The sequence below is a fragment of the Heterocephalus glaber genome, unplaced genomic scaffold, assembly GCF_053883595.1.
Source record: "Heterocephalus glaber isolate CG9 unplaced genomic scaffold, H.glaber_assembly_v1.0 deba00001504, whole genome shotgun sequence".
NCBI lineage: Eukaryota > Metazoa > Chordata > Mammalia > Rodentia > Bathyergidae > Heterocephalus > Heterocephalus glaber.
In genome coordinates, this window is record NW_028258324.1 from 68392529 (window position 1) to 68410357 (window position 17829).

Consider the following 17829-nt stretch of genomic DNA (forward strand, 5'->3'; position numbering starts at 1 on the left):
GCTCGTATGTCCATCTTGCTTGATGGGGAGAGGCAACCCAAATAGCTCACGGGTGAAAAGAAACAAGAGTCAAGAAAAAAATAAGAAGATGTATTTAAAAACAGATTCTCCAGTTGGTTTTGAATGAAGTAACTAACAATTATCTCTGACCCTTTACATTGTTTCTTTTATTCTTAACAGTCCTCTTGCAGCTTTAATTCTTGAAATTCAGGTGGCAGCACCAGACATTATATCCCCAAAGGGAGAGGTATTAGTTAACCATTTTCCTGGTCATTCTCGTCTGAATGCAGATGGACAAATTCTTAAGCCCTCTTATTCACATAATGACGACCATTAGGAAAAAAATTGAACTTGCATATGAAAATAAAAACAAACCACACACACAAAAAGCCCTGCAGATAATAAATATCGCCGATTCACTTATTTTCAACAAAGTCCAATTTTATTCACTGTTAATATCCTTGCAGTCCATTGTATACCTTCTGCACTGATCCTTGTTTCAGAAGCTGTTTGATACCTGAAGAAAGAATGAACAATGACTGTATTAACAAAAATCTGACTTTTCTAGAGTTTAAAAAGCAAGTTTCACGGGGGAGCTCAAAAAGCCCTATGACAACCAAAGATCTGAATGAAACCAACACCTGCCAGTCTGCAGCATCCCCACACACGGTGCCTGCCACACGTGCCCATGAGCATCCACAATGAGCCTGTATCCGTTTCTCTCAGGCCTACACCACACACGTCCCACAGCACCCTCAGAAAAGAGAAGGCAAAGAGAGGGAAAACTCTCTAGCTAACTAAGTCTTTCACTCCCTCTTCTCTGTCCTCTTTGCAGTTTTTAATCTCTTCCAACACTTTTCTTTCTTTTATTATTAATTTTTTCTTTTTTTTCCTTCCGGTACTAGGGATCGAACTCAGGACCTTGTCAGGCAGGTGTGGTGCCAGTGAGCTACATCCCCGGCCCTCTCTTTTTTTTTGGTACTGGGGATCTGAACTCAGAACCTTGCACTTTCGAGGCAGGTGGCGGAACCACTGAGCTACATCCCCGGCCCCTTTCTTATTATTTAAATCCTCAAAACTGGGCCCTCTTCCAGCAGGCATCACAGTCATCCACCCTTAAGCCTCTGATCCTCCTATTGCACACCGCATTTCCCCTTACAGTAAGGTTTAGCTTATTCATCTTAAGTGATTTAGTTTTACTCCCATACAATGGATCACTCCCTAGATTGTAAAGCCCAGCTCACACAAGCTTTTCACACAGCAACAGTAGGATTTTTATCATCACCTCCATGGAGAAACATAAGTTCATTGCTACCTTGTGTTGCGCTAGTTGATCTCTCATGTCACTGCACACTTCTTTGCTCTCATATACAACACACACACACACACACACACACACACACACACACTCATTATAGGCCATACCTTCTCTTGCTTCCTCTGTTAACTGTTCTTTAGGAAAATCCACATCAAAAGTGATTATCAAAGAGCCCTTGATATTGTTATTGTCAAAATTGGGGAGCCCTTCTCCTTTCTTCCATAGCTTGGCTCCTGGCCTGGTGATCTTGTCCCGGGAAATATGTACCTAGAAAGCAAAAAGGAATGGCCTGGTGTGCACCAGCATACCCAAAGAACACGGCACAGCTTCCCCTGAGCACTAGTGCACACAACAGATGTCACAGCTCAGCAAAGGAGAAAGGATGAGAGGCAAAGATTTTTAAAAATACGGAGAAAAAGCAAACAAATAAGTAGTAAAAAAGTAAAGATTTTGCCAGTGGAAATTTTAAGAAGAAGAGGTCAAAGGCTGTGCAATCAACCCTGAGTAGCTACAAGGTCTGTGGCACTGTCACTGCTCGGTGCTCATCGGCCAATTAAGGGGAGAAAGAAGAGAAGACTGGGAATCCCTGGGGTTCTAAAGGATGGAAGTGGCTGAAATAATTTAAAACTCCCCACAGGGAAGCTTTTAAAAGGCTTTAAGAAGCAGGAAAACTGGTTTGCTCACCTTGTGACCATCCAAGTGCGTAACATCCATCTCAAAGCCCACCAGAGACTCAACCAGGGAGATTGTCACATTTGTGTACAGATCATCTCCTCTTCTTTCAAATGTTCGGTGCCTAAAAATAAAACAAGGTAAATCTTTCAAACAACAAGCATTTACTAGACACACTTTTACGTGTAACATGGAGACTTCAAAGCTGTATTCGTCTTATTGAACCTTATTCTTTTTTTTGGTACTGGGGATGGAACTCCGGGTCCTTGTGCTTGCGCAGCAGGTGACGAAACCACTGAGCTAAATCCCCAGCCCCTTGAACCTTATTCTTAAGGAAGTTACAATCAGCAGAAACCAAAATTTGTAAGGCAAATTCTCAGTTTTTAGGTTATGAAAAAGAAGTAGCGTTTAGCAATAGTGGCTGGAGAGATGGGCGTCAGAAACAGGTCTGTGTGGTTTTCTGAGGTGGACCATGAGGCCAGGTGGGGACTAGAGACGGGGTAAGGTGACAAGAGGGAAAAGGGGACAGGTAAGAGGGAATTCACCAAAGATCAGGACTTGGGACTGTAACTGGGCTTACAGACGGAAGAGCACATGCTCCAGTTTCTTGGGGAAGTCATGAGAAGGACAGGCAGGTAAGAAAAGCTGGCGGAGCGATCACTGAATGGGAATGGGAATGGGAAAGTCCTCAGCTGAGGGAAGCTATTTCTCCATATTCTAGTGGAAATCCTGTTTTAATGAATCCTGAGATGGGAAGTATCTCTGGTTTCTAACTGGTAACGAGCGAGAAATAAGAAGCAAGAAAGCCCAGGTTCTGGGCAAAATTATTGTCGAGGCAGCACATCATGGTGAAGAGAAGCCTGTGAATGGAGCAGCTCCATACTATGTAATAGAAGGTCTTTTCTATGGAAAAGCCTCCCATCCGTGAATGGTGCCATAGTTCATCAGCTAAAAATCACAGCTCTCCTTGGCTCCCCTTCTTGTTAACCTTTAAAATAAAATACCTCCTTACGTTTCAATTTCTTCCTCCCAACATTGCTTTGATTTCCAAGTCCTCTATCAATAAATACTTGGGGCTCAATCCCAACTCCCAACCCCAGATTTTCAGTTACGCTGTAGTTATAAATATCTGCTTATGGTGTAATAGAGAAAAACAGGAAAAATCCGCACACATTATCTCTATAATCCGAGTCATCTGAAAAGCAGGGGCTAAGTAGCCTCTAGAATTCAACTACTTACTTGACAACTTTGATTCGGAATCGTAAATCTCCAGGTTCCCCATCCACATGAGGTTCACCTGGTCGAAAAGATTACAGAACACAGGAAGTCACACACATACACCACAAAGCTACTGGGCAGCTGAAAGACTTTAATGCCCCAACTAGAATTATATACCTTCCTTTATTGCTGAATTAAAATTAATCCATTAAGATCTTGACATGCTAAATTTTTTTATTTTTTTTAGACAGGGTCTCACTATGTAGTTCAGGCTGGCATTGAACTCACCATGTAGCCCAGGATGGCCTCGAACTCACAGCAATTCTCCTGCCTCAGCCTCCTGAGTGCTGGGACTACAGGCATGTGCCACCACGCCCAGTAAGGACACACTAAATTTTGATAAAGCTTAGGTGACCTGATAGTAACTTTTGGCCATCGTTTCAGAGGATGAACAATAATGCTAATGCTTGGGTGATTAACTGAATATCCTAAATCATAATATCCTAAAACTGGCTGAAGACTATTAGTAATTATATATTCATTGACTATGCAGCCATATAAGACAAGCAGTGAGGCAGAAGTGAAAGGTATTCATAAGCCCAAATAGTTATGATAAGAAAATCATCAGTAGTTCACCTTCTCCAATGAAAGGGTGCTCCATGCCATCTCTCACTCCAGGTTCTATTTCTACTTCCAGTGTTCGTTCTTCATTCACTAGTCTGAGACAAACAGAATTTAAAAAGAAAATACAAACGAAATCCCAGATACATACAAAGTTCTATTTATTCTGGCAGAACTTTTTCTTGAAAACTTTATTAGGCCTCTACCTGACAAAGCTCTCCAAGATTTGTCTACTTTTTCTACATGCCACAATTCAGGGCAAAGCTACTATGTACTACAAAAACATACAAGATTGTCCTAACAGCCCAAGTAGGAAGTAAACAAAACATTAACATGTGTCAAGCATACTCAGAGGTAAAGGGCACTGCTTATTAGTTTAAAAATTAAAAATGAAGATATTTATAAGAAACACTGCACAGAAAAGTTTAGACAAATGAGGCTATTCAAATGTTTACTGGCAGAACCACAGAGGTGATTTCACTTACTTGACATTAGGACACTCATCGCAGACCACTTCCTGGGTCATCTGGAAGCGCCCAGGGCCCAGCTGAGTGGTCCGCATCTCTTGCCGACAGTTACATTTCCGTTTGCCAGGAGCCTGCCTGGCCACAGGCTTGTTTCTAACTACCTAAGAAATGCATAAAAATAGGCTTCAGTTTCCTCAGTAGATGAGAGCTCTGCACACATGCCTGGGCTGGAACTTCCCCCTTTCTGACAAACTATCCCTCAGGGAGACCTAAAGCTGACAACACTCTCTGAAGAGTAAAATGAGCCCCCAAGCAGGAATGAACCAAACACATACTTTACACGTTCCCCCCGGCTTGAACCATTGGTGGTACATGCACAACTGTCCACGGGAACCACCTGATGGGACTGTCCCATGCCGCCAGATGCGACAATCATGTAGGTAGCACCGGCGGTTCGGAGCTGCCCATAATGAAACCTGAATTACAGCCCCATTGTGAATGTGTTAAACGACTCAAATTCTAAAGTTAGAAAAGAGAGAAGGGAATAAGAAGAGAAATGAAAATAAAGTGGATGATAACAGCCACAAGTAAGTGCTACTGAATTAAAGTGGTTGACAGAATTACTATCCTTGAAGAAACCTTACGTTGTGTAAAGTATAACCTCCAAAGGACAACCACTATGTTCAAAAGAAGCTGCTATGTGGTTACTGTCTAATTCTGTGATTAATGAAAATGCTTCCTTGTTTCAGGCAACTCAGCCTAGGGCTACTTTCCAGTGCTATCTTCATCACACACTTTAACACACAGGAAGAAACACAATGACCATGTCTTTGTAGTTAACTGAAATCAAATCTCTGAACCCTCTATGTGAAGTTGATCTATATAAAGAAATGCATTCCTGTTTTTGCCTAATCACAAGCCAACATGCACACACAGCAAAATGACACAAACAGTTTAGAGAAAAATCTCTTTTGGCCTGCCAACATATGAAAGTCCAGGCCAACTGAGTAAATTACAGCAAGAATATAGTAATTAGAACACACTTTATGCTCTAAACCTTTTAGTTTTAGTCAAAAGTACAAGTTCTGGGCCAGGGATTTAGCTCAGTGGTTTCGCCACCTGCTGCACAAGCGCAAGGACCCGAGTTTGAGTCCCAGTACAAAAACAACCAAACAAAAAAACAACAGAAAAAGTACAAGTTCTGGAACTTGATATTAGCAGCTGTATTGTTTGAACTTACTTCCACAAAATTTCCTGCATACACTTCTTCCAAAGTGACTTCTAGATCTACAATAATATCACTTCCTCTTGGAATGTTTCTGTCTTGCTGACGAGGGGTTCCTCCAAACATGAAACCAAAATCTCCAAAGAAGCTATAGATAAGTGTGAAATCATCAGGAAAAGAAATCTGAGTTTATGTCCCATGATTACTTTTCTTCACATTGATAAATTATTGCTGCTTACCAACCCACTGTGCAAAACTGAGTACTTTTAACACACTGTCATACATCATACAGTTTTGAGTTTATAATAATATTTACTACATTGCAACTATATCACTGCCCACCACAAAGAACTGTGCCTTTTGATACAACACCGTCCACATATAAAGCACAGCACAGACACATACTGTATGCTATTGGATCAAATGTTGGTTTCAACCAATAAAATAATCTGCTTCAACACTGAAAAACTCCAGATTGGGCAGATTTATTGAGAAAGGGTAAACCATATGTAACTCTGTGTAATGCCGAACTTGATGGTTAAGAAATTTGTAAGAGTAGTTTTGAACATATGTAGTGTTCCTTTTATGTGCTTTTGAGAAGTTAACCTTGGTGAAAGAAGCTACTACTCTGTACAAAAACCTTGGGAGCATATTTTAAATAAGCTAAAGTAGCATCTGTCTTAGTAAAATCCTAATCTTTAAGGAAAAGTAAGTTCTGGCCTCTACAAGATTGGAATTAATTTGTGCAAGTAACAGGATAATCACTCTGAGATTAATAAAAGCAGTGACCTTCATCTGTGGAGGCATTCTAATATCACGTCAATCTTTGGTGGCATTTTCGAAGACTTGGATATTAAAACGGTGATGATGACAACTATATGACTCCCTCTCCCACCAACCAACCCTGGAGACTATATTCCCGAACCCTGCAAGCTGGGAGGGGGGATGGCATGCGTGTGGGGGAAGCTGCCTCTCCTTCTGACGTCCCCGTTGCTCTCTGAACAGTCAAGGGGAGCAGACTCTCCCCCCGGTGGGTTAAAACAGCTACACTGATCTCAGGAAAGACAAAGGTGCTCTAATCATATCATGACACATCTTTACAAGTCCTGAAAGTCTACTATTAGCCCCAAACACTAAATGGAGAAAGCTACTGTATGCAGTGGTGATTCTTATTTCTTTTGGGGGAAAGGGTCACAGATGCCTTTGAGAATCTGAATAAAGAAATGAACTCTTGGGCTGGGGATTTAGCTCAGTGGTTCCGCTGCCTGCCTTGCAAGAGCAAGGACCCGAGTTCAATCCCTGGTACCAAAAAAAAAAAAAAAAAAATAGAAATGAACTCTTTCCCTTTAAAAATGCAAATTCAAACATCTTTTTGCTTGTAACTTCAGACCTGGACCCCAGACTAAGATCTCCTAGTATATGGCATTACAGAGAGAGTCAAATGTCAACGGAGAGGGATTCAAAGAGTGAAGAGCAGAGGGGTTTATTGTTCCAGCCGCCATGCACTCCCCGAGAGGAGAAAGGAACATGCACCCTAATTTGTTCTCCAGTGGTGGTTGTGGGAATCTTCCCTCTCTTGCTGACAGGACCAAAGAGGGGGCTTCAGGTATGAGAGTAGGGATTTTCCTCTGCTTACAAGAACAATTTTGCTCATTAAACCACTAAATGAACCATTCTCAGACACTAATATTTTGCAGACGGGTAAATTACTTACTGTGAAAAAATGTCTCCATGGGAGCTCTGATGACCATCTTTCAACCCTTCCTCACCGTAAGTATCATACTGCTTCCGTTTCTCACTATCTGACAGCACCTGGGAAAAAGGCCAGTGGAGAAAAGATCAGCCAAGGTACATTCACATGTGTGGTTCTTTTTTCACTCTGATACTGTATTTAAGATTTCAGGGAAGTGTAGTTTCATTAATGTATGTTGTTTTCTCTAAAAGGTTAAATTCTTCGATGTACTGTCCATTCCAAATGGACTAATTTATGTGTTTAATGTAAATTTATCAAGCCTCATTTAGTAACTTAAATCAGACTTGAAAAATGTGGCTGTGATGTTCAGGGAGCTACTAGGAAAGAGGTAAGATGGACTGCTCAGGCTTACTTGCCATGCCTTTTAACTCTAGTGCTTATGCTCCTCATCCTGATGCTGTTTTCTCTCTCTAGTTGCTAAACTAGTTTCTATGACTATGGTAGATCAAACTAAGGAAATGGTCTGACAGGCCCTCCGGTAAGAGCTATGCTGCTCTATTCTCATACTCCTTATTTTCATGTTTTGGTATTTGTAGAAATCCATTTGTGGAAGAATAGTGCCAGCCATAGGTATTTTTTTCCCTTGTCTTATAGTGGTAAGAAGGGACATTATTCTACAAAGGCTGTTAAGGTCAATTTCACCTGGTTGAATTGAATTGAATTTTTTAGTTTCAGTCATTTCACAAAACTATAAAAATAGTAATGGCTATACGTTTTCTCACTGAATCCACTCTCTCTGCATGATACCCAAGAATGTAAAGATCTAGTAGATTTCTCTTTTTTTGGTACTGGCGATCGAACTGAGGCCCTTGAGCTTGCGAGGCAGGTGGCAGCACCACTGAGCTAAATCCCCGGCCCTAAGTAGGTTTCTATGTTCTGAAGAAGAGAGGAAAACACACACACACACACACACACACACACCATATTCATGTGACCTCGTTAGAGAGAGCCTGGAAGTAGATGGGGTTTGTTGACCTACCTGGGAAAATAAAAAAGGGAAGACCTGACTGGCATATTCAAACGGGACACACTTTTGGCTCAGGGACTGAATGATGTGAAGGGACCATGGTAAACCTTTAAGATAAATTTAAAAGGATATACAGACGTTTTAGTGTATAAAACAATGAGCATTCTTTAAAAGCAAAGACAAAGAGGTCGTGCTCATTAAATCACTAAGTCCCCAATACCACTGTAATAAAGGCACTATCATAGACCAGATGAGAGAAAAGGAATGTTTTGGAAAACATTCTTAGAAAATAGGTAGTTTGGGGAAGCAGAAATGGACAGTTAACCTAAAAACAAAAACAAGCTCTTATTACACAACCTATATTCCCAATATTTTAATTTTCCAGTCTACTTCTCTGATACTATTTAGGCAAAGAAATGAACACTGTATTTGGTGCTATAAAAAGCACCATCTCAAAACCTGAAAACACAGACCATTTAAAATCAGGTTCTTTCTGGACACCAGAGTCTTCTGCAAAGGCCTCCCCAAAACTACCTGCAAAATCATCTACTGTCATTTGCTTCCTCTTCACCTAAGAAATACAATTTTATCCCATTGTCTTAGAAACTATTTTCTTTCTTTCTTTTGAGATGCAGTCTCATTATATTGCTGAGGCTGGCCAGGATCCCTGGGCTCAAGCAATCTTCCTATCTCAGTCTCCCAGTGGGCTGGGACTATAAGCGGAAGCCACCATGCCTGCACTATTTTATTTTTAAAAGCATAAAATTAAAAGGTCCTTAGTCGACTTGCCAACCAATATGCAGACTCTTAACCAAGTAACAGTAATCCCAGCTCAGAAGAGAAAACAAATTTGTATCCATAAGAGCCATAAGACTCATCTCTTCTTACTGTATTAAGATTCTGATTTGTGAACACTCAATTACCTAGAGCAAAAGGCAATCAAGCTCAGCTGATTCCAAAGAAAAAAGAAAATCTGGTGACGGAAAAGATTATCAGAGTTAAATAACCTGCAATTTCAAACAATGATATATATACAGTCTGCATAGGCCACGGATAGAGGACAGGCTAGATTCTTTACTGAGCACTGTAAAGTCACGTTCCCTAGACAATACTTTTGCATACTGGATTCCTAGGAAAGAATGGGACTATTCATGAGAAATAGAGTGCAAAATATGCAATCCACATTATTGACAAGAAACAAAATGTTATATATAATTTAAGAAGGGCCATCAACCCTCTTGAGTTTATTCATGGGTCCTAGATTAAGAATTTCTGTCCTATAAAATCCTTGACGGTATGGAGAGAAGGAAGGCCCCAATATAATGCCTAGCAACACAGTGATTGCATTTGTATATGACAAAAACTGGCCAGGGTTGAGTACTATCAGCTCCTTTGATACAAAGAAGGCTGCAGTTCATTACCGCCTTCATCAATCCCTACGGGGAACCAATGGGGAGGCAGAATACCATTATCGTGTTTTATCTCTTATTCCTGACAGTTATCTGGTCCATATGGGCGTTTAGGTGTGAACTCTTTATTTAGGTCTGTTCATACTTCTGGCTCTATCTCCGAAATGGATGGATTAATAGATTAATCTTTACTTATAATCTATCAATCTTACTTTTATTTTACATCATTATTCCCCTCATTAATATAAACATGAAAAAGGCAGGAAATATTATCTATGAACATGAATATAATTGTAATATCCACAATATAGCATTCAGTACTAGTTTTACTTCTATTGTCAATTTTTAAATAGAAATGACTTAAAGGAGTGTTTCTCTGCATTTTGTAGTCTTTTTTGGCTCCATAGGGTTTGTTAATATATCAGCTTTTTTCTTGACTCACCTCATATGCAGCACCTAGATCCTGGAATTTCTCCTGGGCTTGAGGATCATCAGGATTCCTGTCAGGATGGAGCTGCAGGGCTAGTTTCCTGTAGGCCTTTTTAATGTCCTTTATAGAGGCACTGCGCGGCACCCCCAAGATCTTATAGAAATCCCGCCTGGAAAGAAGAACAGAATCCTTCATTAAAGACTTATACATTTTTTAAAATCAAAAGGGTTTTTGTCTCCCTTTAGATTTTAGGTCTGTCTGAGCATGAGGTACAAAATGAAGGTGTATGTGACACACAGGAAACATACCAGTTTTTAATGAGTCTTATGTATTGAATAATCACAGTGTGAGAAGCAAAGTATTTTACGGGCAATGTTAGATTATTCAAAACATCTGAGGCACTCTTTTAAAACTGCTCTCAGTTGAACAATTTGTCTAGGGCTGTGGGTATTGTACAGTGGTAGAGTGCTTGTCTACCATGTTATCCAGCCCTGGGTTTGATCCTCAGCATTGCGCAAAAAGGAAAAAAAATATTTCTTATTTTATGGTCATGTTATTTTTGGGCAATAACCATATAACCTAATCAACTCTCCCCTTTTTCTTATACTGACCTCTGACTGTTTCCAAGGGTCAAATAACCTCAAAGAATGGTTTTCTTTATTCAAAAAAATTATGTCTCATAAATGTCCTAACAATAAGACTTTCAGAACATTAAAGATAAGATAACTTGAAGCTAACTTCAGAGGTTAAAGTGACTTGAAACCTTTTGCCTTGCCCGGGCTGCACTGAGTGAAGAGGAATTGTTTAGGGCTCCATATGAGATATATAACATAGTTAATGTATGTAAGTAACAAAACTCCCTTTTCACAATAGTTTTTATTATAATATTTCAAAAAATTTAAAGAGAGGGGAAGTGGCCCATGGGGCACAGATTAGACACACCTGGGTTAGACCAGACCCCAAATAATTCTGAAGAGAGACCCGTCTGGATGTGAGGACTATAGTGTTTTATGTTTTGTTTTGTTCTGTTTCTAAAAGCAAAAGAGAAAATATAATGTTTGCATTCATTGGTAATAATTTATCCAGAGCCATCTTTAGTACAGACAGCTTCTAAAGCTCATAAGCAGGAGCCTATATGTTTTAGTAGCAGTGAAAATGCATATGGCATGAACTGGGAGATAAGATAGAAACCCACTGACCTTATCAGGGATAATGCTGGAATCAAATTAATTATCAAGGGAATGGGAAATTGTGATGGGAAGACTGAATAAGACCATAATAAACTTTCGTGACAGGGATCCTATCTATTTGAAAAGATCAATAAATATTTAGTGAATGAAATAAATAAGAACACTAAAAAGATTTTCACAAGGAAAAAGGACAACAAAGTTTAAGCATATGTGCAAAGGGTTTAATATGCAAAGTTTAACCTTTATGAGAACAAGTACTTAAGTTTTAAAGCCATGTAGATTGTACCTTCCCCGTTTAGAATATTCTATAAATTGCCATCAGCTAAGACCTACTATTTCCTGCATTCTAAAATACAAGTCTATCATACCATTTGCTGGGTCACCAGGATTATAGGATCTTGAATCTTAAAGGCTGCAAAGATCAAGAGTCCATCTTTTCCCTATCTCTGCATAAGCATGGCACGATGTTAACCTGTTACAGATGGCAAATCATGTGGTTCTTTCCAGGTTATGTGATTCGTACGTGGGGTGAGGACATGTGGGCTAGAATCCCAGTCTACTACCTCTTGGTGAACTACTCTTCCTATTCATACCATTCAATTTCTCAAGAGGCACCACGGGGCGGCGGGGGGGGGGGGCAGCGAGCGAGGCATAATGACAGCTTAGGTTTAACAGCTCAAAACGCTGAAAAGTCCAAGCGCTAAAGGGTCTTCTTGCTTCCTCAACCCAATTTCCTGCAGTCCACACTTGGCTTCCCTGCCTTCAGTCCTCGCTGGGCCTGGCATCACGAGCCCCTCACTTTAATGCCTGTCTCAGTCTTCGCCTTGCACTGTCCTCTTCTCCGGCTCGGCAGGACGCACAACCCTCCTTCTTCACCACGGATGCGTCCACCGCCCCCACCTCGGCCAGGCAGGGACCGTCTCATTACAGCGAAGTGTCTGCCCCATTCCTTCCCCAGCTCACCACCACTTTCTTCCCCCAAACTCCGTCCCATCCCATCCCCAAACGTCGTGCGCGGCACTGCATGCAACTCCCACTCTTCTGGGCAAGCCCAGCTCTACATGGCCTCTGTGGGGTCCTCTGTCTCATCACGCAGGCTCCCCTCACCTCGAACCCCACCAGCCTGGCCCACACGACCCGCCCCTCCGCCGCACACGGCGATGCCCCTCTCCACTCCCCTAGGCGGGCCACGCTGCCCCTCCCACCGCCCCTCCCTCGTGCCCACCCTGTCTGCTCCCCAGCAAAGCCTGACTCTCAGCCCTGTGCCTCTCCCTCACCCGGCGATCACAGCCCCGATGAGGTACAACAGCAACAGGCAGAAGGTGCCCAGGTTCTGCGGGGCCATGGTCCCTCGGTGCCGGCCCCTGTCCCGCGTACTTCTCACGGCCTGGCCGGCTGAGGCCGCCTCACGCCGGGGGTCTTGCTACTTGGTCGGCACAGACAGTTGGCTTACCCCCTCCTGTGCCAGTCCACTTCCCGGGAGTCCGGAGTCCCGGGGAGAGGAGCCCCCAACAGGCGAGGGCCAATCGCCGCCCTGGACATCACACGCGGCCGGCACGTCGGAGCCAATCAGCGCGGTACACTTCACCTCCGAGGCTGCTTGGACAGCCAGTTAGGCTTCGGAACTGCAGTCGCAGCTTCTGACCAATCAGAAGAAGAAACGTCAAAGGGTCGCGCCGCCGCAGGAAGCCGCTCAGCCCCGGCTCCCGCGAGTCGTAAAAATTACGTAAAAGATAGGGCCGGTGCCAAGGGAAGGCACCTGGGCTACACGATTCCCCCCTCGTCCCCGCCTCCTCGGAATTTCCCCCAATTCCGAGGCTTCTCCACCAGCACCGACCAACGGAGGGCGAGAAGTTTATCTTGGTGACAAGCCTCAAATTTTCACTCTGTGCTGCGCGTGGGATCCTGGCTCGGAGGGAAGAAGGCTGGATTGAAACTTGGGGCTCAGTTACTTCGCCCAGACTGTACGTGAGACGCCCTGCCTGCCTGGAGATCTTACTTTACAGTATCCCGACAACCTGGTAGGGGAATTGTCTCGGTTTCATAGAAGAGAGCCACGGTACCTTATAGAGACGTGCGACCCGGGAGACCGACTTGAGTTCAGACTCAGCTTCCAGCACTTCTTAACGGCGAGACAACCCACTCCCCCAGTTCCGAGCCTGTCTATTAACAAAACTAGGGTGAAGCACTTCCTGGCAAGATTGTGAACTTTTAATGGAGAAAAATCTACTTTTTGCCTACAACGGTGGCACGTGGTAAGCACGCAATGAATAAAAGCATTATTACTGTTAAAAGCAGAACTTTTCCCTCGGTTTTGCACATCACAGTAAACGCACCAACTACTTGTTCAGGACAAAACTCGAGGTGTCTGATTCCTTTCAGTGTAATCTATCCACATCTTTACCTCCCAAGTACGGTTTGTCTTGAATCTGCTCGCTACATTCCTATTAACGTGTCTTTGGGCCTAATTAATCATCTCTTACCTGGAAAGGCCTCCTAACTGTTCTCCCTGCTTTCAATCTTAATATTAATACAGTATTTTAATGTACCCGACCCCCACCCCATGATTTTTTTAAAATGTCAAATCATGTCAGTCTCCTGCCTAAAAGCCTCTAATGGCTTTTCATGGTACCTAGACTAAAATGCTAACTCTGTGCTCACAAAGCCTTATATGATTTGTACCCTCACTTATTACACACCCTACCATGTTCCAAAAACACTAGCTTCCTTTCTCTTTTGCATATATACGCTCCTTTCTGTATGGAGCCTTTATACTAGCTGTTTTCTCTGCCTAGAATATTCTTCCCTCCTTTAGACCCCAGCATGAGTTGGTTTTTTTTAACTCCGATATCAACTTCAACTAACCACCCCAGAGAGGACTTCCCTGATCAATCAAAATTAGCTCCTATTGAGTCCCTTACTTTTCACACTGCACTGTATTTTATTTCATTTCTATCCCTTCCCTCTGCACTCTCACACACTGAAATGGCCATTTCACCAGAGCATGAATCTAGCCTGTTCTGTTTGCAGCTGTATAGAACAGCACCTTAGAATAGTGCCTGGTGGAGTCGTGCTCAGTTATTTTTTAGTAAAAATTGCTTTGACTGTGATCTTCATGTGGCTTCTTGCTCTTCAGACCTTAGCTCAAATTTAGCATTACAAATTGGAATAGATGATAAAATTTTCTCAAGGTCACTAAACTAGTGGATGATGCGGCCTGGATTCTAACATAGGTCTGTTTAAATCTGAATCCCCTGCTTTCAGGAAGCTGCCTACCTGGGGAAAGGGGCCACTTAAAAGAACTATTGAATTTTATGGTATACTTTACCTTTGTATCTCACAGCCAGAAAGGCCATAAATGAACCAAGAAAGCGGGACTGTTCAGAAATCACAAAATGTAAGTGTAAAGAAAGGAGTGTTGTCTTTTGCTGGGTGGGAGCCAATAAAAGCTTCACAAAGCCAGTAACAGGGCAGGTGCTAAGGATGAGTGGGGCTGAGACTGGGGGTAGGGATGGCTTTCACAGACCTGGGTTTGAATCTTGACTCAGTTTCTTGCCATGTGACCTTAGCAGTGCGTTACTTTTACCTTTCTATGCCCTACTTTTCTCATCAGCAACACAAGCATGCTTAACTTGCAAGGGCTCTTGAGAAGACTGAGATAATAGATAAAAGTACTTTACTCAGTGCCCAGCCTAAGCGGTCCACGTAAGTAAACTGCCATTATTTTTATTACCGATCAAAACGTGCTAACCTTACCAGCAGCTACTGGCTGACCACAGCTCTGTGGAGCAACAGAAATTTTCCTACCCCTTTGGATTCAAAGGCGTGACACAAGAAACCGATGGGTCTGGCTCGGAACCACGGCATCAACAGCTTCGCTTCTACGAAACTTGTCCCCGAAGCCAGACGCAACCCACCGCTCTAGCAACACGGTCCGCCAGCTCTCGGTGGTGGGAGGCCTTGCGCTTGCGCGGTGGGCGTCGCGAGGGCCCGCTGAGGGGAGGACTGGAGAGGGGCGCGCGGGATGCTGGGCGCAGCGGAACTTGGAGAGGTGCGGCCGCCCAGCTCCCACCTTCGCAGGTAAGTGCTCTCGCTCGGGCGGGCCTAGGGGGAGCGGGTGTTACCGTCAACTTCAGCTTGGCCTGGGAGGCCGGCTTGGACCTGCCGCATCTCGGGACAGCTACAGGCTGTCAGCTGGGACGTCTGTAAGCGAAGCCCAGCCGGGGCGCTCGGGCCGCCCTCGTCCCTTTCCAGACCGGAAAACCCTTACCCCGTACACTCCCCAAGGGGAAAAACCCTACGTTATATTTCTTTACATCTGGCACTCCAGTCTTGGAGGTAGAATAGAGGGTTCTTCCTCAGGGTCTGGCTTTGGATCGCACACTTCAGTACCTCACAAGCAGCTTGTTTTCATTTTGGGAAGAGCTGAGGTCTAACTGATGCACTTTCCAGAACAACGCCAAGCCATTCCCACGTTGGGACACAGCTGCGTTTACACTTCCGCACCTTTCTCCCGAGTCTGTACTTCCATGTTCTTCACCTGACACTTAAAATAGCCTCGTATAAGAATTTTTTAAAATCCGATTCTGGACCCTCCTTTTTCAGAGATTCTTAGGCCTTTTTAAGAGATTTGGAAACCATAACAGTTTCCCAAAGTTTTATTCGTAGCAATGCAGTTCGCATGTCCAACCTGAATCCTAGTCCAGGGCTGTGCCAACTAAATATGCTTTTAGGTAAGTCCCTTAACTTCTCTGTCTCAGTTTTCTTGTCTGAAATGAAAGAAATCATGTATCTCCACATGGTTGTGAGAATGAAAGGAAGTAAAATGTACAAACTATTTAACATACGACCTGTCAGGTACTAAACATTCATGTCATTTATTGTTTGAATAGTTTCCAGAAGAATCAAAACATTTTAGAGTCAAATTCAAAATACAATATTTTAATCAGTCATATAAGGAAAGATTTAAAAAATATTAATGTGGAGGTATATTCAAAGAAGTGGGTATCTTGGTCAAATGATGGTACAGTTTTGATAAAGCTGTGCTGGTAATTAATGGGGATATGTGTCAGTAGCTTCTGAAATGTTGCTTACTTCATTTCACAGATGCAGGTAGGAAAATCCCTGGGAATTCATAATGTAGAAATTGAGCAGAAAGATGGTAATCAGAGCATTATGTGTAGTAGTGAAAACATTTGAACTTTTTATACTGGAAACTTTTGACATACACAAGGGAAAATAGGCATCGTGCACACATCTGTTCCTTACCCAACACTCAACAGTGATCAATATTTTTTTATGGAAAATCATAAACCTAAGTGTCTAAAAGTAGATGGAGTACATTTAAATGCTATGAAGCTTTTAAAATACAGATTTATATATTTGATATCACAACTATGAAAATTTTTTAAAATCCTGTCTGTGCGTAGAAAAACAATAAGAAAATATAGCAAAACATTATCTAGTTGCCATTTAGTGGTAGAAATGTGGATGATTCCCCCTTCATAATCATTACATACAACAAGCAACGAACAAAATGTAAAAATATTACACCTGAACTGAGTACAGAAGCATAAGCCAGAGCAGGTTCACTGTTACAGAAAATAAAGATGCTTTAACTTCTGTTGATCTGTTTCTGTAGCCTATGTTTACATTGGCATTCTTGTCTGCCATTTCATATTAGTGCTTCGTATTAGTCACCTAACGTGTCCAAATGTTTAACCAGCCATCCTCTGTGTGATTTAGCGCTAAAATTTTATTCCTCTTGTTTTCACTGGTGTTCCCGCTCAAGGTAAAGTTAGTTTTATGTGACAGAATGACTTTTTGTACCCCTATCCATTCCTTCTCTTTTTCCTGTCCTGAGCAGAGATACAACCCAGATTTTATGCATTTACACACTTTTCTAAAACATTTCTAACAAATCAAAAAGATCGTTTTGTTTCATTGCAATTTCCTTTTTTGCTTAAAATGTAATGGAATTTAAGAAAGAATTGATTCTATTTTTGGTTGTTAAACTGGAGCTGCTTTTTAACCTGATGATCTAGAAGGTAAGGGACTGGTCACTTGCAAGAAAGTCTATAAATGGGATTTGTTTCAAATTAGTATTTGAAGAAACTTTGTTTCTTAGGTATGCAAAGAAGCTTTTTCATCCAGATGTCCTTAGTGATAATATGGATCAGTCTGGAGTTCTCCTCTGGGTAAAAGCAGAACCCTTTATAGTGGGTGCCTTGCAGATCCCCCCTCCATCCAAGTTCAGTCTTCATTATCTCAAGAAGATAGCCACCTATGTGCAAACCCGTGCTATAGAGAGAGCTTACCCACGCATGTACTGGTCTACATGGAGGCATATTGCATGTGGGAAGCTGCAGTTGGCCAAGGATGTGGCATGGCTTTACTTCGAAATATTTGATAGTCTTTCGATGAGGTCGCCTGAGGAGCGCCTGGAGTGGTCTGAGATTCTGTCTAACTGCATATCTGAGAATGAAATCGAAAAGCAGAGAAATCAGGTATGAATTGATGTATGTGTATGTTTAATTGCTTTGGGAAATAAACCATTCTT

The 17829-nt window shown here is 42.3% G+C and overlaps 2 protein-coding genes across 4 annotated transcripts in view; one reads left to right on the forward strand and one right to left on the reverse strand.

Moving 5' to 3' along the window:
* Positions 1 to 69: 69 nt before the first annotated feature.
* Positions 70 to 15099, reverse strand: Dnajb11 (DnaJ heat shock protein family (Hsp40) member B11). 2 transcript variants are annotated; one of them, XM_021255933.2, is made up of 12 exons: positions 15027 to 15099; positions 13334 to 13433; positions 12724 to 12910; positions 10093 to 10249; positions 7236 to 7333; positions 5537 to 5669; positions 4315 to 4457; positions 3845 to 3927; positions 3230 to 3287; positions 2003 to 2114; positions 1426 to 1585; positions 70 to 517 (listed from the first exon to the last, which is right to left on the reverse strand). In XM_021255933.2, the coding sequence occupies exons 3-12, from the start codon at positions 12810 to 12812 to the stop codon at positions 453 to 455; spliced, it is 1098 nt and encodes a 365-aa protein (XP_021111592.1). In that variant the 5' UTR covers positions 12813 to 12910; positions 13334 to 13433; positions 15027 to 15099; the 3' UTR covers positions 70 to 452. The 2 variants fall into 2 exon arrangements, with proteins under 2 accessions (XP_021111592.1, XP_004834889.1); XM_004834832.4 differs by lacking the exons at positions 13334 to 13433; positions 15027 to 15099 and having other exon boundaries at positions 12548 to 12795.
* Positions 15100 to 15214: 115 nt separating this feature from the next.
* The window catches only part of Tbccd1 (TBCC domain containing 1), a 28087-nt gene continuing 25472 nt past the window's right edge, over positions 15215 to 17829 (forward strand). For both annotated transcript variants that reach the window (XR_002393863.2, XM_004834833.3), the window contains exons 1-2: positions 15215 to 15350; positions 17398 to 17776. Coding sequence is in view for 1 of the 2 variants with exons in the window: in XM_004834833.3 (XP_004834890.2) it covers positions 15295 to 15350; positions 17398 to 17776 (435 nt within the window). In the remaining variant the exon portion in view is untranslated. The remainder of the gene's footprint in view (positions 15351 to 17397; positions 17777 to 17829) is intronic.